Below are 24,122 nucleotides of genomic sequence, written 5' to 3' on the forward strand. Positions count from 1 at the left end.
AGAAAGGTTTGAGTCTTCTTGTGTGCCTAAATACATGTAAGTTTAAAGAAAAATTCTTGACCTTCACATTTTTGTATCAAACCATTGACATCTTTATATAAGTATGAGTGAGACTGTAATCTGTGGCTTTGTAAATGTGATTTGAGCTTACTCATTCACTCTTCAACAATACTAGGTGGAAAAGACATATTTAAAGCAATGCTAATGGATCAGGAAGATGAAATCTTTTGATGTTTACCATTTTAGCTCTGTATCAAAAGATCTTTGAAAAAGCAAACGAAGAATAGTGTATGTAGCAAACTCCTATTTGTGTTAACATAAGGGAGCTATACTCCTTTCTATATGCAGAAAATTGCAAGGATATAAAGACATTTCTAACTGTAATGAGAAAGTCAGAAAAGCTGCGGTGGAAAATAAATGTACTTTCACTATCTACTCTTTGGTGCTGTTTGAATAGTTTTTTTTACATGTTCATGGACTACTTTCTCAAGTAAAAAAAAGGAGGGCAAACATTTTGTTCTTTACTCCCATATTCAAAGATTCATATAAAATGATTAATTTAAGTATCCAGCTTCACTGTAAATAAAACCTAAAGTTTACTCCCCAATTCTATCTTTATAGTAAATACAAACAACAAAGACACTTTAACTGCTCTTTAACTTTTAGACAGAAGTATACTAATCCTATGTGTTACTCTCATGGATAATGAAGTTTAAGTGTTCACTGACATTGATGTTGACGTTTTAAAAAGCCTATAAAACATTTTCCATTTTATTCTTCTATAAATAACTGGTAAAATTTCAAGTTCACAAGATATTTTCTGCCATACACATTAGAGAGATTTCAATGAATCCCACTATTTCAACAGAAACATCATATAAAATACATAAACACAAAGTAGAATGACACTGCTCCTAAAAAAAAAAAAAAAACATTAGAAAAGGTAATTCAGTTTTAATTTATTTTATCACTTTTTCTTCATGATCCAGATATTTTAAAATGCAAAGAAAATTAACTTTCCATGATATGTCAGGGACTGGCACTAAAAAAATTTTCAGACTGCAAATGAGTTATACAAATGAAAATATCAAATGGAGATCCAGTTATCAAAATGAAAGCACTCAACATATTAAAATTTCACAATTATTTGTTCAGAGCACATAAAAAAGTCAGCTTGCTAACCAACTGTTGTGATTTTAAAGAACTATTGCAGAGGTTTGAAGAAAATAGATTAGTTAACTTATAAAGAGATTAAAGAGCTTGAAACAAGTATTAAAAAGAAATCTGTGCCTTTATTAGAATGGTGTTAGGCTTTAAATATACCAATTTTGGTAATCAAATTATTCATTTTTAATAAGAAATGACACTACAGAACTGCATTACTGGTCCAACAATCTTGTCTTTACTTTTCCTTTAAAGCAAGAAACAGAATTCGAGTAATCAGAAAGCACTAGCAGGCATCAGTTAATCCAAGATACTAGCTTCTTAGTTCCAAAAGCACTTGCAAAGAAAACCACTGTGGGGATACAGGGGGGTGGAAGCCATTTGTAATAACTGGAATCCCATGAGTGTGTGTGTGCGCCAAGTCTCATGAGGCTTTTTTAATTTATCCTTTACTTGGTCACTTGTTTTTCCTCAAATACTAGTTTTTCTTTGACTTTTTTTTCCTCAAAGTATAAAAAGTATGAAATATAAACAAGCTCTTGCATTGCACACTTAGAAGTGCACAACTCAAGCATTATAGAGCTATCTACATACCGATAAATCCCATCGAATCTTGGATAATTCAATAATATACAAAATATCAGGGCACAGAAAGAACTAAAACCCACTTCTTTTTGTTACACATAAGATTCAAATATTCAGTCTAAAGAAAAACACATAATCATTTTGGCTCTCCTCTACATTCGCATGTTGATATACTTATTAAAATATCCTGTATAATTATGTTTGGTCTTCTTACTCCAAGTCAGGTTTAAAACCTCAAAACCAGCCATCCAGACAACACAGGTAATCAGAAAGATTATTTCTTCCCCACCTCCCTAACCCCAATAATTATGAAATCAATTTTACGACATGACTCCAAACACTGGATTGTGACGACAAATGCTAGGTCCAATTTCTTCGTAATCCTTTTTGGTGTGGCACACTTGGTAGAACTCAGGCTGAAAACAAAAACATGTATTTTACAAAGGTCAAAAACGTACCACCTTTCAATATGCTTAAAAGAGATCTGTGTGGTGCCTTGTGGTTAAGTGTCCGACTTTGGCTCAGGTCATGATCTCGCTGTCCGTGAGTTCAAGTCCGTGTCAGGCTCTGTGCTGACAGCCTGGAGCCTGTTTCAGATTCCGGGTCTCCCTCTCTCTCTGCCCCTCCCTGCCCATGCTCATGCTCTCTCTCAAAAATAAACATTGAAAAAAAATTTTTTAATAAAATAGACTTGTTAAATCTAAAATTTTTATTAGCCCACCTCCATATGTGAACAAAGCTTAAAATTTCTAGCAACTGTGACAGCATCAGTTGTAATTCTTTATCAGAAATGAAAAGTAGCATTTAACAACACATGTCCTAACACACATCTCCCCCTACCTTAGCATGATTTTGAAATTCTGAAGACTGGAAGGTGGATTCTCAAAAGCCCAGACTATTCTGCTGAGGCTTCCCCCCATTGTAATCTAAAAGAGCAGCATTAAATCTAAAATATAGGTAAACTCCTAGTAGTCATATACAAAAACTTCTAGATCAACTTGCTTTCCTTACTCAAGGTATGGACAGAGTCTCTCTCTCTCTCTCTCTCTCTCTCTCTCTCTGTTAACTCCTTTCTCAGAGGGCACACTTACAAACTCAAATAGGTTATATGGCACAAATGAAGATGACTAAAATTAAGGAATAATATGTACCTCTTCATTTTAAATGGTTTTAAAAATCCAAGCATGTATGATATTCAGTAATTCAGATTAAAGTTTCTTCATTTTATTTAATACTCTGTGCTACAGGATAAAGCACCAATATTTAATAGACTAATGATGTTAAATTATCTTTTGAAGGGATTTTAAGATGTTTTGGTTTGGGGAGAGAGCTCTTAGAACAATTCCTTCCACTAAGTTTTGAACGTCATATTTCCTATGCAATGATCTTAATGCTTTTAAATATCTACACAGAAAAAACAATGACCTTCTGATATGTGCATTATCACAAGGTTAAAAGAATTTTCCCTACAGATAAATTTTAACACCATAAATGCTCATTCTAAAAAAATGTCTAGCGAGCAAAAAATAAAATCCAAAGGACTTCTACTTTTTAAAATACTATATATATATACACACACACATATGTGATGTATGTATGTGTGTATATGTATATATATATATATATATATATATATATATATATATAGTATGTCTATATAGAGAGAGACATCCGATTTTAAAACCTGCTCATGCAATATACAAATACAATTTAAAGAAATTTCCTTCGTTCTTCTGAACCGTGTAAGTATTGGGGTGCTTGTGTGGCGCAGTCGGTTAAGCATCCGACTCTTGATACCGGCTCATGGTCTGTGAGATGGAGACTTGTGTCCAGCCCTGCGCTGACAGCAGGGAGGCTATGTGGGATTCTCTCTCTCTCCTTCTCTGCCTGTCTGCCCCTCCACTTGCACACACACTCTCAATCTCTCAAAATAAATAATAAACGTTAGAAAATATTTTTAATTATGTCAGTACTGGTGAATTCTCCCATCTGAAAAATCACATTTTAAATGCAAGCTTTATCTCACCGTGGAAGCCAGCATCGATCCTCCAAACCAAACTGCGTATCGCTGCATGTGGTGTGTAATGACTTGTACATCAATAGGTTTTGGCTAAAAATGAAACAGCAAGAGCAGTTCGAGAAATAAATTCAAGTAACGATTTCTGTATTATATAACTTTAAATGTATATAGACTAAAATATAATGTTTCAGATACTCAAAAATAATAAAACTCTAAGAGGACGCACATAAAGCAAAACAGAACACGACAGAAACAAATTAAGCTAATTTTTAAAAGACAAAAAAAACAAGCACTCTGAAGTGGCGAAAGCGACTAACCCCTAACACAGTATTATGACTGTGCCTTCTGGCTTAAGATAAAAATTAACTGTTGAATTCCAGTTAATATATTTCTCACAATAGTATGGATTAACAATTCTGAAAGTACTATATACATATTCCAGATTCGAGCAAAAACATAAATATACTGTAGATAATGGAAGCCAAGATTCTCACTGTCAGAAAACACAACATTACAAATATGGAAGAGAAGAAGGCTAGATTGAACTTCTGGTATTCTGGAACTGGCAGTATCGGTATGCATTCGGAGTTTTAAATTTATATACATACAAAACTAGATATAGATTGTGTGTACGTGTGTGTGTGTGCATGCGCAAGCAAACGCACGCACATACACACAAACACATCCTAGTTCTGTACACCAAGGCCTGAAGAGGTGACCCTCAGTAACAATAAACATAACTAGTATCCACAACTTGGTTGCTTAATAGCATTTTGCACCAAAAGGAACAGAAAGGAAGAGAAGAACCTGAATTATTCTGCTGTGTCAAGGAGTAACAAAGCACCGAAAGAATACTAGAGATGCATCAAAAGGACAAAAAGCCATCTTTAAGGGCTCCTACTGGCCAAATCTGAGAAATCTGAGCATCAAAATTAAAGATATTAATAGTAATAATGATATGTTGATATTATATCACAATGATATTAAATTATATGATAATATGAGAAATCAGGTTTTCACAGAGGTATTACTGAATGAATGAATGAATGAATGAGAAGGAAAAACTCTTCCTTACAGTAAAATGAGACTTAAAAAACACAGATGGAATGACTGGAATGTACAGAATACCAGTTGGCAACTACCACAACGATAACTATTTCAGAAAAGAAAAATGGATGTTAAAACCAGGGCTGAAAGTTTGATAAAAACCAGGATAGCTGCATAGTCTGAAACTATCTTTCCATAATATTCTTATTAAATATAAAGAAAAATAACTTCACAGAGAAACCTAACAAACACAACTTTATTAACCAACTGATCAAAATTAACATCTGGGACAAATTATACCATGTGTTCAGTGATACAATGCACTAAAAAGGATACAACATCATTTCTGTGGTATTACTGCCAAAAGTACCTGATCTGAACCTAACTTATCATGAGGAAATATCCCCAATTGACAATCCCAAATTGAGAAACATCCTGCAAAATAAATGGCCTGTATTCTTCAAAAACGTTAAGGTTAAAAAAGACAAATAAGACTGAGTACTTGTTCCAGATTGAAAGGACATAATAATTATTTCAAACATGTGATTCTGGATTGGGTTCTAGACCAGAAGTTTTTTCTTTTGCTATAAAGGACAATAATGGAAGAACTGTTGAAACCTGAATCGGGTCTATAACTAAATTATATATTATATCAAGCTTACTTGTGTGATTTTTACAATTGTAATGTATTGTTTGGGGACATACACTAAAACATTTAGGGGTGATGGACCATTATATTTCCAACTCACTCTCAATTCAGAAAAATGTGTGTATATATGCATATGTACATATATTTATAGGTATAGAATAAAGCAAATATAAAATGCTAACATTTGGGGAATCTAGGTGAACGATTTATCGGAATTCTTTCCACTAAGTTTTGTTAACTTTTCTCTAAGTATGAAATTATTTCAAAATAAAAAAATTACAAACTTACAGGTCATAAAAAATGGCTTATTTTGTTGCTGTTAAAACTATTTTAGTTGCCATTAAAAATTACAGATTGAAAGGGAATAAAGCCAGATTTAGATATAGATATATAAAAATGTTATGAAAATCCATAAAAATATCATATAAAAGAAAAAGAGAGGCAGAGTCCTCCAGTAAACATTATTTTTCCTGTATCATTAATGTCAACACAGTTGACATCACTGAGGGGAAAAAATCTCTCATTTCTTATTTTGAAATGTACGAGCAACCTAAAAATGTTACATTTTTACTTTATTAAAATACTACACTTGGGGCACCTGGGTGGCGCAGTCGGTTAAGCGTCCGACTTCAGCCAGGTCACGATCTCGCGGTCTGTGAGTTCGGGCCCCGCGTCGGGCTCTGGGCTGATGGCTCTGAGCCTGGAGCCTGTTTCCGATTCTGTGTCTCCCTCTCTCTCTGCCCCTCCCCCGTTCATGCTCTGTCTCTCTCTGTCCCAAAAATAAATAAAAACGTTGAAAAAAAAATTTAAAAAAAAAAAAAAAAAAAAAAATACTACACTCAAAAATAGCATTTCTACTTTCATGTCATGTCTCTATGAGTCATTACAAACTAAACAACTACTTAAACATATTTTATTCTGCAGTCCAAGGGACAGGTCGAAGATAACCAAAATTTAGGGGGTGAAAACAGCTGTCATGCAATTTCTAAACAAGCAGCAAACTCTAGAGGATTGTGTTTTACTTTTAAGTAATCTTAAATGATTAGTAGTCTCAGATGAAGCCCTCATTCTTAATAATTTTCCAAGTTGAATAAAATGTGTTTTTATTTAGCAACATATCCTCTAAATCAATGTTTTGTATCAACAGTCTACAATGAATAAGGATGAAACATAACATTTACTGAAAATCTGTCTCATAAATATAGAAAGCCGACATCTGAAAATTTAAAATTAATTTTGATTTTGACAGTGAACCCAAAATCCAGGACATGCAAAAGAAAAGTTATTTCTGCTGAACCACCAGTGTGATTTTACACTATGAGCTGCTATGGGGGATAGGGGTGGGTAGGGTCAGTCTGTATAAGCAGGCTTGACCCCACAACATCAGCTTCTCTCTCATCTCAGCTTTATTGTACTACTATTGGAGAATTTAAAATTGTGTAGATTCCCTAAGGAATATTATCCCTGGAGTATGCAAGATATCTGTTCTATATAATACGTTATCCGTGAGAGAGGTATGAAAAAATGTTGCTTACACGGACTAAGAATACTTTCCAGAAATGTAGGTGATATCCTAGAGGAATCAAATGACCAAGAATATCATGGACATGGATGTGTAATATTAACCACTTTCCATTAGAATGCCTGATAGAGGCCTCTTATTTTCCTAAATTAAAGCAAAAATTGGCAGACATTTCCCATCACCATTATAAGAATCAAGAAAGCCCCTACCCTCCCACCAATAACTGAGAAAACCAACCTTCAATCTGCCACCACTCAATTCCTCACTTAGTTTCAGCCTGGCATCTACAGTTCTTTTCAAATCTCTTTGCAAGCGACGTCCAAAGTCCCTGAACATGGTTGAACCTCCAGAGAGGACAATATTCTATATTGGTGGAGAAAAATATATAAGTATTGACTTTTATTTAAAAGGAAAAAGAACACTTTTAAAGACATAAGAAACAATACTAAAATCCTATCAGAGCCTTTTGAAGAGAGGTTTTTTAATTTAATATTCAAGAACAGACCAGGAATTTAAGAAGTTTTTAAAAGTATGGCCTTGAACAGTAATTTTGCTGTAAATACTGACCTTGTAGAGAGGACGTCTGACATCAATAGGGCAATTCTGAATTACTTCATCTACAACTTCTGAGATAGGTTGAGTAAAGTCTGGATTAGCAAACTGAAAAGTAAAGGTGGATATATGATAGAGATTAGGTTAGTACTGACTTAAATATCACAATAAAAAAGCATGTTTTCAGTTCAAAAACAAAAGAATTTTTATAAATCATAAATTCTGGTCTCTAATTCAAAATTAAAGACACTGAAATCAGAGATTTCAGAAGTCAAATTGTAATAATGATGATATATACCATTTCACAACCATCAGCACAGTAAAAATGTAAAGCTGCACATACACTATGAACTGATAAAAATCTGTGGACACGCACATGAGCAGAGCTGCAAAAATCTGAATTGAATGACACATTTATAGTTGAAGGCAAACAAGGAAATGCTCAGTCTTCTCATTTCACCTTTTATACTATTAAGTGGCCTTTTCACGATATATGTAGTGTCACAGTTTCCACATTTTTGTGGGTGATTTTGCTGTTTAAAAGGGTCTCCGACCACAGTAGTGCCAAAGTGCTATCTACTATTTCTAAGCTTGAGAAGGCTGTGATGTGTGTTATGGAGAAAATACAGTGTTGGTAAGCCTCATTCAAGCATGAGTTACAGGGCTGTTGGCCGTGGGCTCAATGCTAATGATGGAAAATATATACTCGTGTGCCTTTAAACAGAAACACAAATAAAACAAGGTTATATGTTCAGTTGACAAAAAATGTAACCTAAAGCTCACAGGACCTAACCCTGTATTTCCCCTACGAACAATGATTTTAGTTTTCACTAATTCGATGTTCACAGCAACTTTATAGAGCATCTACTGTGAATAATGAGAATAAACTGTATATTTATATGATGATATACCACAAACTATTTCCAAATAGCTGACACTCAAAAGCAAAACTCAATTTTTAAGAAGCTAACTTCAAAAAAATTTGAATGATTACATATATGTAAATCTTTTAAAAATGTTTATTTTTGGGGTGCCCGAGTGGCTCAGTCAATTGAGCAACCAACTTCAGCTCAGGTCATGATCTCACAGTTCCTGAGTTCGAGCCCCACATTGGGCTCTGGATTGAGAGCACAGAGCCTGCTTGGGATTCTCTCTCTCCCCATCTCTCTGCCCCTCCCCTGCTCATGCTCTCTCTCTCAAAAATAAACATAAAAAAATTTTTCTTTTAAATATATGTTTTTGTGAATACATGCACAGTTAAAAAACATGAACTGGATATACACTAAATTTATGACAACCACCCTCAGGAGAAAAAGCAAGGATGGAAACCAAACAGAGAAAGGAAAAGGTCTGAGGAAGGGAAGGTACTCTTTTTGTAATACTTTATTTCTTAAAATCTCAGTATGATAAGTATTAGTATTAGTATGTATTTATTTGGAATGGAAGGTACATGTATTAGGCAACACTTTTCAAAATTTTTTTAACAGATTGGTTAGATTGGTAGGTTTGAGATGGAAAGCAGCCTAACAATTTAAATCATCATGGAAATAAGAAGGAGATTAAAAATAGTAAATTTTTAAAAACTTAATTTTTATATACAGCAGGCCTTATACAAGGAGAAACAGTATTAGGGAAGGCTTTCTTCCCCATCATGTATTTTTATATGCATGCCTGTGGCCCTCCAAAACATGCTGTATGTATATTTCTAGATTTCCTCAGAGGAACTACAAAACATAACAGTTTTTTTTTTTTTTTTTTTTTTTTAAGATTTTGAGAGAAAGAGAAAACAGGGGAGAAGGCTGGAGGAAGGGAGGGGGAGAAGGCGGAGGGACAGAGGGGAGAGGGGGGAGGGAGGGGGAGGGAGAATCTTAAGCAGTCTCTATGTTCAGCGCTGAGCTACATGCGGGCCTCAATCTCATGATCTTGGGATCATTACCTAAGCCAAAATCAAGAGACGGATGCTCAACTATCTGAACCACCCTAGCACCCATAAAATAGTTTTTGAATACTAGATCTCAGAATTCAACTTGTATTTTGAAACAAAGACCTCATTTTACTAAAACTTTTCAAAAATATATGTATGTGGCCATTCTTTAAAATTGGAGAGGAAATGCTAGATGGGGTTTTTCCTAGTTAAAAATAAAAGGTCAAAAGTTAGCCTAATTTGTCAAAATAAACAAGTATATTTCACTAAAATGAATAAAATTTAAAGTACTGTCCAGAAAATGAGTTGCCAACCACGTTTCTTGGCCTCTCATTTTTCACATTAGGTTGTCTAATGGGAGAGACAACATTCCTTTGTTCAATAAACTGATTCTAGAACTTGACTGATAACTCTCATGCATTTGTCAATTTTTTCCAGTTTTTAAATTTAGTTTTAAGTTATTGAGAGTTTGGGCATATAATGAAAAGAGATTTAACGTTACTTAAATGATGAAGCATAAGGATACAAAATATTTTAATTTAGATAAAGTAAAATATCACTAGCAAAGATTCTACTGACTTCTATTATCATAGTAAAAAAACAAATGGTAGTCAACATCTATCTATTTAAAGCATACCCTAACAGGGGTATAGAATTCCTAGGAATAATGAATAGCTACAAGTGGGTAGAGAAATGGGACTCGTACTGAGGCTTGAAAACCCAAACTACAGACTATTTGTTCCATCTGTTAGAGGTAATCCATATTGCATCCTGTGGGAAAATGGGAGAATATAACTCCACTCAGCTGGCTCTGTATGCCATTTACAGTCAATCTTAGTTTATGGGCAAGGAATGGCTCAGTTCACAATTAACTGGAATGAGTAACAGAATTGGAATCCTGAAAATTTCATTTTGTGATGTGTATAACCACTCTCTAAGCTTTAGACTATGAAATCTCTAAGGAAACTTCAATTCTCAAAACACGCTTTTATGATCCCATAATGATACCTTCAACCTGAGAACCTGTCATGAGATTTAATCCTCAAAATGTGGAGAACATTAACAATCCGATAGAAAATATGGTCTATAGGGGCGCCCGGGTGGCTCAGTCGGTTAAGCGGCCGACTTCGGCTCAGGTCATGATCTCGCAGTCCGTGAATTTGAGCCCCGCGTCAGGCTCTGTGCTGACAGCTCAGAGCCTGGAGCCTGTGTCAGATTCTGTGTCTCCCTCTCTCTGACCCTCCCCCATTCATGCTCTGTCTCTCTCTGTCTCAAAAATAAATAAACGTTAAAAAAAAAAAAGAAAAAGAAAATATGGTCTATAATATCTCATCAATTTACTAATACAGAACTTAAAAATTCTGTACATTGTCTTTTGTTAGCCATACTCCTTAGGACTTACCTAAACAATACACACACACACACACACAAAGGAGCACGCACTCAAGAGATTAACCTTCCCGTAATTCTTTCCCAAACCTTTAAGACAGTTCACCTGCTATAACAAGATCAGAAAAAGGCAGGGATGGGGTCATTCATTCCTGTGCCATGCCCTTCTCATAGCAATTTTTAATCAGGAACATACAAAAGATAGAATTTATACAACCTTTCAATATTCACATACCCTGGACTCACCCACAGATATTCTAATTTAGAAAGAAATGAAGTCTGATTTGAATACATCTTTACAAAAAGCTTGGGGACTATTGTGCTTTATAGAATCCCAGGAGAGAATGTGTAGAATGTATCGAGTGAAGCAGCAAGCAATGAATACTTAGTAATAAATAAATGAAGGAAAAGAGTTAAGAATTAACAATAAATTGTTGCAGGTTATTTAATACTTTAATACTAACAGGCTCAACCTAGGGTCCCTACTAAGCATATTTTTAGGCCTTTGCTTTCCCTTTCAACAAAAGGATTAGTCCTGCCTCTGTTTTCTGATCGTGTCTTAATACTACTACAAGTGGCTAACAAGAGAGGAGTATCTTTTCTCTCTTATGAGAAATTTACAGAAAATACACTCAAAGTAGACAAAGCAGTCAAAATAGCTTTGTCAAAAAAATTTAATTTCCTTTAAAAAAAAAAAAAATCAAAGTGCCAAACCCGTTCCTTCTAAAAACAGCTCAGGTATTTGTGAAGAATCCAGCAATTCGAAAAATAAATATCCTTACTCTTTCATACAGTTTATCATCAGTGTTCAAATTCAAGTACCTACACTTTTATCTAGTCAAAACAAAAACCAGAGTGAATTCTTCAGATGACAAGAGGAAATGTGACACAGAAAAATCTACAACTACAGAAGACAGAATCTTAAAATTCACTTGGGAAGTGACACAGTTCATATGATACCAAAAAAAAGGGGGGGAGGGTCTATTCTGGAAAAACATGATGAACTGTACACACATATCTTCTTCTCTCTACTAAAAGCACTAATAAAGAAAATTTATCAAAAAGGCATAATCCCAAATGTATGTAGAGAAGAGAACAGGAAGAAACAGCAACAAAATTTGGCAAACTAGAATCTGGAAGGCAGATGGACAAGACCATGTATTCCCTCCAAAACACTTAGTAAGTCATCAGTAGGGAAAGCCAAGAATAGGGCTGTTTCTATCACCAGCCCACCCCCCCTCCAAAGAACTGGCTGTATGTGTTAGCACTGAAATGGAAGGGCTGTCTAAAACCTTACAACACCCAAATACTAGTCTGACCACAATGCCTTATCTTTCAGGGGCTCACCAATTTGCTCCCAATTTACAGTTATCTGCAATTCATCATGATCTCCAATCCCTGGCCATACCCCTCATTATCCCTAAGTAAGTCAGGCCTTTCGGATTCAGGCTCTTACACTCCACAAAACTCTGACCTCTGCCTTGTCAAAACACTTTGTTCCTTTTCCACAACTGCCTGGGAGGGAAAACACTGCTCTATGACTCAAAGTTCTGAGTCTCTAACTTTTGTAGTGCCACCCCCCTACTATTAATATAGTCACCCTCTCAATTCTTCTCACTAATGATTATACAAGTTACTGTTCTCTCCCAGCCCTCAACTTTATGCCCATTCCCTTCTCCCAACACAATAGCTTGACTCCCCTTCATGAAAAATAAAACTATGCACTGTGACAATGAACTTCCTAAGCTACCTGCCTACTCCTCTATCCAGTCTTCCCAACTTCACATTTTCCTGTACCCATACATAACTCTTTACCTCTACCACTGGGGTAATCCCTCTTAAAGACAAAACAACCTCAGCCTTATTCCTGCAACTGGGTTCTTCTCAGTCCCTCCTTCATCTGGAAAACTGCAATAAACTAACCTGTTTCCAACACCTCTGTTCTAATTCATTCCACACAGTGCAGCCAGAGTGACCTTTCTAACACCGTTCATAAATCTGTGTCATTTGCACTGAAGATTTCTGCACAACTCCAGAATCCAGTAAACTCCATTCTGTAGCATATTAATCCCTCATGAACACCCATCTGGACCCATCTCCTAACTCCCTTCCTTTATACTTCTATTATCTAGCTCTCTCCTCTCCCAGACTTCTACCCAGTCTATCCCCTTTGCCAGAAACATACTCCCCTAACATACCTGCCTGACAAATACCTATTCATCCTTGAAGTCTCAGTTCAACTGTTACCTCATCTAAGAAGTTTCCATAGTTCTCCCAAGCAGACTTAGATGTTCTTTGTTCCTATCCCCTACCCAGATCCATGCATTTATTAAAGCAACTTTACCTGTTTAGCTATTCATCTCCCTTATTCTCTGAGCTCAGTAAAACCAATATAAAATCATTTTTCATCTTTGAATATTCCGTAAACTGAGACCATGAAAACTGTATTCACTTACTATTTGCTAAGAGAATAAACAATATTCAAAAACAACTGTTCTTATGTCAAATACACACAAAAAACATATAATGTAATTCTATTAACAAGTTTTTTATAGAGGCGCCTGGGTGGCTCAGTCGGTTAAGCATCCGACTTTGGCTCAAGTCACGATCTCACAGTTCATGAGTTCAAGCCCCATGTCAGGCTCTGTGCTGATGTGACAGCTCAGAGCCTGGAGCCTGCTTCAGATTTTGTGTGTGTGTGTGTCTCTCTCTCTCTCTACCCTTCCCCTGCTCATGCTCTGTCTCTCTCTCTCAAAAATAAATTAAAAAAATTTTTTTTAATAAGTTTCTCATACAAAGTTATTAGAAGAGTTTTTCATTATTAAAAACACACCATTTCATTAATTTAATAAAACCTGTACATTACTAACATTTCATAGAGATATAAAACTACTTTGTTAATAATATTTTGTTACGATACTTAAAGGTTCTTTGTCTAATGGCCACTTTATATGAGGGCAGTGGCAGTTCTAGAACTTATCCCCAAATATTTTATTAAAATGGTCATAAATTTTAAGGGCTCTCGTCTTTGCATGACCCCACATAAGCCAAATTTTAAAAAGACAAGTTTCAGTTTTCTAAATGCATGAAAACAGTAACTTGTTTAGCCTATTTCAACATAGGCAATTTTTCCTCTTGAAAATGATTAATTCCCTATAGCATTTTAGTATACAAAAGAAAGTTCCTGAGATTAACTCTTTCCTGAATATCTTATAGTTCATTGATAATTTCTGCCAAATTTTTCAAAACAATTCCATCTAAAAAAAAAAAAAAAAAAAACTTACCTCTGGATGAAAAAAGATTTCAGGTCCCAAGAATCTCTCATAACCAACATCAATAGAAAATTCTTTTTTTGAGATAGCATTGATTCCAGTATATTGCTTAATCCACTTTGATCCATCTGTGTCATACTTGTTAAATTCTTTTACTAAATCTGGGCAGACATAACTATAGCGCTCCTAGAAAAACAAAGAATTGAGTAATTATTTCCTCATTTTAGTAACGGTAAAAAAAGATGGCATATTTTCAGTAAACAAGAATCAAATGAACAAATACCGTCAGAAAATAAAGAAATTAAGCTGAGGAAAATCTTATGTTACGGTATTATCTGATGTCTAGTACAAATAAAAAGCTCATCTCTCATCTCCTACACATAACTCCTGGCTTCATATATAAATTGAGTAAGATCTGACCAACTAAAGAGACAATCTCTATTATTTTAATGTTATTTCATGAAAATATTCATTTCTGTCATTCAACATTTTATACTACTTTGGTAATTAATGGAGTTTACATTCTAGAGAGAAGAAAACATAAAATACATAATAACCAGAGAATAAATAATAGTTGAAATAACCACACAAATTAATATAGATATTTAATCCTTAATACCTATCTGAAACAAAACTGAATATGGTCTAAGCAAATGAGCAAAAGAAAAATGACTGAAAATAAAAACTATTCTTTTTTACTATATCACCTACAATGCTAAATTGTTGCATATCTGATTATATGTCCTAAGTAAAAGTTTTTATCAAAACTGCAATTCAAAAATGTTATGGGTTATAACATTCTGTTTGCAACTTATGGGTTCCTGAATCCAAGTCTCAGGGTTTTTTTTGTTTTTGCTTTTGTTTTGTTTTGTTTTTTAAGAAAAATACACAGGGGTGCCTTGGGTGGCTCAGTCAGTTGAGTATCCGACTCTTGATTTCAGCTCAGGTCATGCTCAGGTCATGATCTCACAGATCCTGAGTTTGAGCCCCACATCAGGCTCTGTGCTGACAGCACGGAACCTGGTTGGGAGACTCTGTCTCCCTCTGTCTCTGTTCGTCCCCACTCATGCGTGTTCTCTCTCTCTCTCTCTCTCTCTCAAAAAAAAAAAAAAAAAAGGATTAAAAAAAACCCACACACTTCATATATTTTTGCACATCAAGAATCCTAATCTGCAACAGCTACAAATATTATTACTAATAACCAAAAGACATGAAAGGAAAAAGTACTGAAAAAACAAAGGACAATTTGATTATGTTACCGTAGGTCTTCTTTCTCCAAACCTTGGAAGTAGGAATTACATGGAAATAATAAGTTTTAAAAGACATTCACACTGAGCATTAGTATTCTCTAGATTTAAATCATTGGTGCTCTTATCATTTTTTTTAAATTCCAAAGACTTCCCGAAGATGCTATAGCAGTAATGTTCATATTAATTTTTTACACATTTAATTTCGATGCCACCATTGGCGTCTTTTGGCAGCCATTTAGTAATTTAGTAATTTTAGCCATTTAGTAATTAGGAACAGTAAATTCATTTTCATTCCTGACCTTTGACGAGTGACAGAAACCCTATAATCATGCAGATAGGCAATAAATAGTTATTTCTGCTGGGGCAGTTTTACTTTCACATACTGAAAACAAAGGAGAAATCCACAGAAATTTGTTTAGGTATGCTGGCAAGTGAGAAATTTAAAAAGCAATGCTAAATATTTTGATGGTTTACATAAAGCACTGATAGACTTATGTAAGACACATATTATAACACCTTACATAGCCTTTACACGTTTCTATTTGCCATATCACTGGAGCCAAACCTATATTCTATAGACAAATGAAACAATTACATTAAAAAAAAAATTTTGCAACAGAAAACTCTTAGGATTAAAATAAAGAATTCAGTGAAGAAACTAAGATACGAGGACTCTGAAGTGAACTAATGAGTTTTACTATGGGGAATAATCACAAAAATGTATGCTAAAGTCAAATGTTCTTGACTCAAATGTGAAATGTGGAGACAACAGGCACAAGGCTGATAATTCCCCAAAATTTTCTTACAAGAAATACACAGAAAACATATACATAATTAAGAGTAATGATTTGCAAAGGGTTTTTTAAGTACTATTCTTCATCTAATAGTTTCTCATGTTAACACTGTAAATTTGACTTTAATTTTTAAATGAATTACACACTCATCATTATTTTGTACCTTTACTGCCTTAGCAGTTTCCAAGGATTGTTCTGGAGGGATTCCTATTTCTCGGTCTCTCAGCAACTGCTGAATAAAATATGTTATATCTCGTCCTGCGATTGGAATGTGCTTAATACAGCTGCCAATCACATACCCTTCGGCCTAGATGAAAAAAAAAGTCTCAAGTTTACTTTCAGTGATTTCAAGATTAATATAACACAAATAACCATTATAATAAGACTAGGTTCTCAAGTTAGTGTATTTATATTCTCAAGTACTGCTTTATCCCAGGAGAATTCTTCTAGTCTTTATTCCTCAAGTGTATTCCTCACAATACTATATTACATAATTTATAGTACTATACAGATATTATGAACAAGAATGGTCAGCAACCTAGAACTATTCTTTTACTGGTAAGAGTTTATAACCAAGACTGAAATGACTGAACAGCACAAACAACGAATTTCAGAAGTATTAAATGTTTTGATATTAGACCAGATAGAAAATTATTTTTAAAACCTTTTATATTATCAGTGAACAGTTTAGACAACATTGTAGGAAATTTATAGTCTACAAACTATCTTTTTTCCTACTGAAGTAGGTACCAATTTCACAAGGCTGAGGCATTCTATGTACCATCATAATGCCAAATAATTAAGTTCTATACAATGAATCCAAATTTTCTGATAGGAGTCAGAGGTACAAAGAATAATGTAGCAAAATTAAATTTAATTAACAAAGAATATTAGGGATGTCCTCATCTGGGCATGGCAGAGTATTAGTGATTGGATTTATCCTCTCACCTTAAAGAAAAAACAGGACAAATTATATGCAATAAAGGTTTACAGACAGTGAATGAACAACAGGCAGAGTAGGGCAGTGTTCCCCATGAGAAGAGAAAACAAACAAGATGAATGCTATGAACATCCCATCTCATTGCCTAGAAAAGTGCCCACGCAGCAGTAACAGGAGGGAGAACCCAAGCAGAGCCAGAGTCTCATTAAGTTGAGGATACGGAATTTCGATTTCAGGAAGGTCAAGACGGCTACAGTTTGCAAGTCAAACTATTGAAGTGGAAAGAGCTGCACTGACACAGCTTTGGAGATGTGAAAAGTAACACGTAAGCTGACTAATAATCACCACATTCATGTTAGGAAACCATCAAGACCAAAGAAAGAACCTCTAGAAAGGAGGGGACAAAATAATCTCCAAAGCTCTTGCATAACTGGGAATAGTCTACATTCCCATTAATCAGAGTTTAAAGATCTCAAACACAGGGCATTGAGTAGAGTCCACAGAAGGGTATTTCTTCAAGAGTGAGGATGGAGTAGAACCAGACAAAAGACTGTTCTGGACTTGCTCAATAACACTTAAAAGGAGCTCCTAAAAGGATCAAAATGATTCCTAGTAACTTAATTGGGTTCCAGGAAAGAAATCTCAAAATATTTTAAAAAGCCCCCAAAACCCAGGACACAGCAATGTAAATATACAGTACCTAATGAAAAATTATAATCAAGCAAGGAAAAAGGAAAATACAACCCTGACTGGGAGAATCATCAAAAGAGAAAGCAACAGAAATACAAAAGATAATAGCATTGATAGACAAAAACACTGAAACAATTATATATTCCACATGAACAAGAAGATCAATGGAAACATGAGTGAGAGAGAAAGGGAAGATAAAAAAGACCCAAAGAGAACTTCTATGATGAAAAATAAACATCTGAAATAAAAAATACTCTAGGGGCACCTGGGTGGCTCAAGTTGGTTAAGCATCCTACTTCAGCTCAGGTAATGATCTCATGGTTGGTGAGCATGAGCCCCACATCAGGCTCTTTCTTAACAGCTCAGAGCCTGGATCCTGCTTCAGATTCTGTGTGTGTGTGTGTGTGTGTGTGTGTGTGTGTGTGTGTGTGTCTCCCCTTCCCCTGCTCATGCGCGCTCTCTCTCTCTCTCTCTCTCTCAAAAATAAACGTTTAAAAAAGAACAGCATTAAAAATATATATATGCTAAATGTGATTAGAGCTAATTAAATTATCTGCTCTAATAATAAAAAAAGTGAACATGAGGACAAGAATGAACCATTCAATTCATGAGTTCCAGCCCTACATCTGTTTCTGTGCCCACGGCACAGCCTGCCTGGAATTCTCTCTGTCTGCCCTTCATGCTCGCTTGCTCTCTCACTCTCTCTCTAAAAACCTCAAGGAGAAGAAATGGAAAAAATAAAATAAAAGAATACATTTAGGTACATCACAAACTACTAAAAACTAGTGAACCAGGAATATATTATGCGAAAATCTTGAACGCAGCTGGACAAATAAGAAACATTACAAAGAAACGAGCTTAGGAATAATAGCAGACTTATACTCACAAACAATGTAAGCCGAGAGACAGTAGAATTACATCTTTAAAATACTAAAAGTAAAAAGCTATCAACCTAAAATTCTATACCAAGTAGTATCTTTCAAAGATGAAGGCAAACTACTTTTTCAAAGGATGTATATAAGTTGAAAGAGTTCATAGTCAGTAGACCAGCACTTTTAAGTAATGCTAAAGGCCATCGCCATCATTCTGGCAGAAAAAAATTAGGCTAGACGGAAATATGGACCTTCACAAAGGAAACCAGCACTGGAAATGGTAAGTGCATAAATATAAAAGAAACTTACCTTCTTCAAGATCTCTTTTAAAGATGACAACTTGTTATGGGCCGACATGTCCCGCCTCTCCCAAAATTCTTATGCTGAAGTGCTAACCCCTAATACCTCACAGTGTGATTGTATTTGGAGACAGGGACTTTAAAGAGGTAATTAAGTTAAAGTAAGATGATTAGAGTTGGCCCTAATCTAGTATGACTTATGTTCTTAAAAGAAGAGATTAGGACACAGACACACAGGGAAGACCATGTACAGATAAATGGAGAAAATTAGGCCATCTTGATAGAAGACACAGAAGCCTCGGAAGAAATCAACCCTGCCAACATCTTGATCTCAGACTTTATTACCTCCATCTGGGCAAATATTAATTTTCTACTGTTTAAGCCACTCATTCTGGTACTTTGTTACAGCAGCCTTAACAAAACTAATATACTATTTACAATGAAACAAATTAATAACATAGTGAAAATTTATAACAGGTAGAAGTAAAATAAGTGACAATTATAATTGCAAAGGGAAGTACACTGTTGTACACAGTACCTACTTATAAAACATCAGAACATTATTTGTACTTAGATTATAAGTTAAAGATATTTATTATAAACACAAGAGCAACCACCGCCAAAAACAAGCAAATGACAATGACAAAGAAGTAGAACATAGCTAATAAGTCAATAAAGAAAACAAAATACATTTAAAAAAATACTCCATTAATTCAAGAGAAGGAAAAGAGTACAAAAACAGGAACATCCAATTCTTAATATCCTTATAAAAATTCACTCTTATTCATGTTCATAACTTCTATTTGAATATTAATTATCAAGATACTGACATTACTGATTAATTTCATAGATCTTCAGATCTGGGTGAATCAGAACCAGTTCACCTACTAGTTCCACAGCCTACTATTTGGTGATCTTAGGCAGTTCATTTATTTTCATTTTTTAATGGGTAAACTGAGGTCCTCAAAAGGTAATATAACCTACATTATAGATTTTGAGGTTCAAATGAGAATTTAAAATGAAAATCTTAAGAAGCTCTATGTACCACTAAGAAAGAAAACTGTGACACCAACTATAAAAAAAAAAAAAAGAAATATTGGACACATTCCAATATCCAAGATATTAACATATCCCCTAATGGCAAAAAAAAAAAAAAAAAAAAACAATGTGATATAGCCATACAATGAAATATTATATGGTGTAGCCATATAATGAAATCTTATTTGGCAATAATAATAAATGAAGTACTATCCATGCTACAACTTGGAGGAATCTTGAAAACCTAAGGCTTCATGAAAGAAGCCAGTCACAAAAGACCACAAAGTTTAGGACTCCATTTATGTGAAATGTCCAGAACAGGCAAATCAATTGAGACAGAAAGTATGTGAGTGATTGCCAGTGGCTAAGGTTATCAGGGAGAGAGTCTGCTAATGGACAGAGCATTTCTTTTCAGAGTCATAAAAGTGTTCTAAAATTGACTGTGGTGATGGATGCACTCTGAATATACAAAAAACCACTGAATTATACATTTGAAATGGGTGAACTGTATGGTGTATAAATTATATCTCAAGAAAGCCGATACTAAAAAAGGGACAATTATTACTAAAACTATTATGACATTGGGAGAATGGATTATAACATCTAATCTAAGTCAACCCAAGGATGTTATCCTCAACAGAGGATGCCTGATCCATTAAAAAATAGGAATGAGAATAATGAAGACATAAAAGTCCCGAAATAATTTCATCCCAAACAGGATATTTAATATAATATAAACATTATTTGAAAAGCTGTTTTCTATGTATACCCATCTAATATTATCAAGTATGAATTCAAGTAGTCATTTTCAATATATTAGGCACAATAAAAACCCGAATTTGTCATTAAGAATTGGAAGCACAAAGGCCTTGGCAGAAAAAATGCTATCTCTGACAAACAATACAATCTGATGTATTTTTCTTAATATGCCTTACTAAATCCAAACCACAAAGTACAATCATAACTTGAGCTTTTTATTCAAAAAATAAAATAACTTTCCGGGACACTTAGCTGGCTCAGTCAGTAGAACATGTGACTCCTGATCTCGGGGTCATGTGTTCAAGACCCACCACTGGGTGTAGAATTTAATTTTAAAGAATAAATGAATAATTTCCCAAAATTATTAACAGCCATGAGCTTATAAACTATTTAGTTAACCTACACACCCAGCTCAAGTCTGTTAATCAAGGATAAGAGAGATTATCAAGTAGCTAACATACACACACAGACATATCCAAACCAGAAAACAGAATTCCGTGTCTAAGAAAAGAAAGGTATAATATATTTCCATTCCAGTTACTCCAACATTTGCTAATTATGAATTAGAAATAATTTCTAATATCTTTAAAATCATTTTCTAATTATAGTACAAACCTATAGCAAAAAAGACTTTACAATTTGTTTACAGAATTTAAATATTAATTTGAGCAAAATATAGCTATAGCTGAACAAATGACCAAATTTTTAAAGTGCAACATTTAGAATTTTTTAAAAGTGGTATTAATTCACATAATTTATTTCTGCCAGATGTGTTATCTGATGTCCTATTTGGTAACTATAAAATATTCTTACCACAGGAATAACATGAGTGACACCGTCTCCACTGTCTATTACTGTACCGGTCAATGTCCGTTCTCCTACTTGTCTTGAGGTCCAAGATGCAGCTAAGGCAAGAACAGCCTTAGACACACACACACACACACACAGATTATGACAAACAAAAAAATAGAAACAAGGGCAAAGAGTTAACAGAAAAAAAACTATTTCAATGGAGTACTACAATTTTAAATGTACAACTGACTCTTAAACAATACCAAGGTTAGGGACACTGACCATTCCAACACAAGCAGCTGAAAATACAAATATAACTTCTAACTCCCCCCAAACTGAACTACTAATAGCCTACTGTTGACCAGAAGCCTTACCAATAACCTAAAGAGTTGATTAACACAGATTTTGTGTGTTATATTGTATACTGTGTTCTTATACTAAAGGAAGCTAGAGAAAAGAAAATGTAAGAAAATTTTAAGGAAGCAAAAATACATTTACAGTACTCTACTAGATTTATCAAAAAAACTCCACAGATTAGTGGACCCATGCAGTTCAAACCCGTGCTATTGAATGGTCAACCACAGTATCTTTGGAAAGAAAATACACAAAATTAATTTACATTATGCAATAAAATTATTCACACCCTACTAATTTACAGGCTTATATTTACTTTCAGGGGCATGTTCATAAATATTCCATGTTTTAACAAGAGCCATTTTTCTCCTAAACCCCGCAAAATGGGAAGACTAACATGAGATATCACAGTACTAAGAATGCAAGGACTTAAACTATGTTTATATGAGCTAGCCTATACACAAACCACAAAGTGTAAGGAAGGTAAAGAAATACACAAACACCCAATCACTCGTTATTCCATACACAGATGGCTATAAACAAGTACCTCTATCGTAAGATTAGCTCCAAATTTGTAAGTGCTGCGTGCATTTAGAAATATGTAACAAGTTATTTAACCATAGAAAAAGCCATTATACTCTTCTAAATATTATGATTTAATCAGGAAACAAAGTTGAGGGGACTGCGTTTTTCAATGCAAAATACTAGCATGGGCAATAAGATACAATTTTTTTTTTTTTAAGTTTACAAATAAAGAAACTAACACAGCTAGTTCATTGTTTAAAAACTCAATTTCATACAATCCAAGCTTCAAACAAGACACACAGCCAATAATTAAAAAGAGAGCTAAACTGGCTTTATTTTACCTACTTGCAATATAATAGCTGAAAGGGACCTAGAAAGTTATCTAGGCCATCCTCCTATTTTAGCACAGGATCACACACCATAATCATCATGACCTAAGAGAACTACACAATAGTTTACATACTTATTAAACATTTATGATATGCTAGGCATCACATTCACTACAGGGTTAAAAAACAAGTAAGAGGTGAGCTGTGATCCTGAAGGGTAGGAGAGAAGCCATTCCATGAAGATACACTTACAAAGTAAGTTCAATAAAATACTACAGGCATTTCTGATACATGGGAAGCAGAAGGGCACAAAGAAGATGGTCCAATATACCTAGCAGTAAGTCAATCAAAACAAACTATGAAAAAAGGACACAACAAATGTTCTAAGGATAAATGAATATGTATATAAAGTTCCTGACCTGGAGCAAACAATAAATATTAGTTCCCTTATTTCTGTCTCATGAAAGCTTTGAATTATCTAAAGTTCATCAACTTACTTCCTTCAACATTTCTCTTTTGCTGATTAACTCTATTTCCTATGATTTCTAAATTACTGATTCAGGAAAGAACTATGGCATGCTTTGAGGTTATGAAAAATATGTATTTTTTAACAGTGAATTAAACCTTAGATTAAAATTTAAGAGACAAGCTTATCTTGACTTATGAACTTGCTTACCTGCACAGCAATGTACAAGCCTGGAACATTGAAGGACTCAAACATTATTTCAGCAGTATATTCCCTGTTTTCTGGAGTATTCAGTGGAGGTTCAGTCTATTAAATTGAATATTAAACATTTTAAATAGACAAGATCAGGTTATTTTCATAACTTTATAGACAATTTTTAAATAAGAAATAATTTATGTCATTTTATTTAAAAGTCTTTTAATTAAACTTGCAGGTACAAAGATAGACATACAGACCAAAGAAAAACTATATAAAGATTTCAAGCAGATCTAGGCATATATGAAAACAATATAGTTATTCACACAAGAAACTGACTCCTTATGTCACACCATTAAGCACTGATAAAAGGAATGAGAGAGAAAGGAGACCCAGTCAAATCATCTTGTGAAAGGGTAAAGACAGACCTCCAGGGAGACATACCAATCCTATCTGCTGGTGGAAGAACTCTCACCCATGTAATGTTTTCAGCAGGATGTACCTGGTCTATTTACAACTATAATAAATAAGCCAAGATTCTACAAATTTATGGCATGGCTTCTTGGAAAATGTTATAGAAGTCATAAAACTGTTAAGAGTATTAAAATGGAGTATAAAATGTAGGGGTGCCTGGGTGGCTCAGTGAGTTAAGCATCTGACTTCAGCTCAGGTCATGATCTCACGGTTCATGAGTT

General features: G+C 34.4%; 1 protein-coding gene across 1 annotated transcript in view; it reads right to left on the bottom strand.

Moving 5' to 3' along the window:
• Positions 1-939: 939 nt before the first annotated feature.
• The window catches only part of ACTR3 (actin related protein 3), a 67,140-nt gene continuing 43,957 nt past the window's right edge, over positions 940-24,122 (bottom strand). The window contains exons 5-12 of the mRNA XM_043576605.1: positions 23,443-23,538; positions 21,580-21,687; positions 16,332-16,475; positions 14,137-14,310; positions 7,555-7,647; positions 7,225-7,350; positions 3,776-3,859; positions 940-2,165 (exon numbers count right to left, since the gene is read on the bottom strand). Of these exons, the coding sequence (XP_043432540.1) occupies positions 2,070-2,165; positions 3,776-3,859; positions 7,225-7,350; positions 7,555-7,647; positions 14,137-14,310; positions 16,332-16,475; positions 21,580-21,687; positions 23,443-23,538 (921 nt within the window). The 3' untranslated portion in view covers positions 940-2,069. The remainder of the gene's footprint in view (positions 2,166-3,775; positions 3,860-7,224; positions 7,351-7,554; positions 7,648-14,136; positions 14,311-16,331; positions 16,476-21,579; positions 21,688-23,442; positions 23,539-24,122) is intronic.

This window comes from Prionailurus bengalensis, chromosome C1, assembly GCF_016509475.1.
Source record: "Prionailurus bengalensis isolate Pbe53 chromosome C1, Fcat_Pben_1.1_paternal_pri, whole genome shotgun sequence".
Lineage (NCBI taxonomy): Eukaryota > Metazoa > Chordata > Mammalia > Carnivora > Felidae > Prionailurus > Prionailurus bengalensis.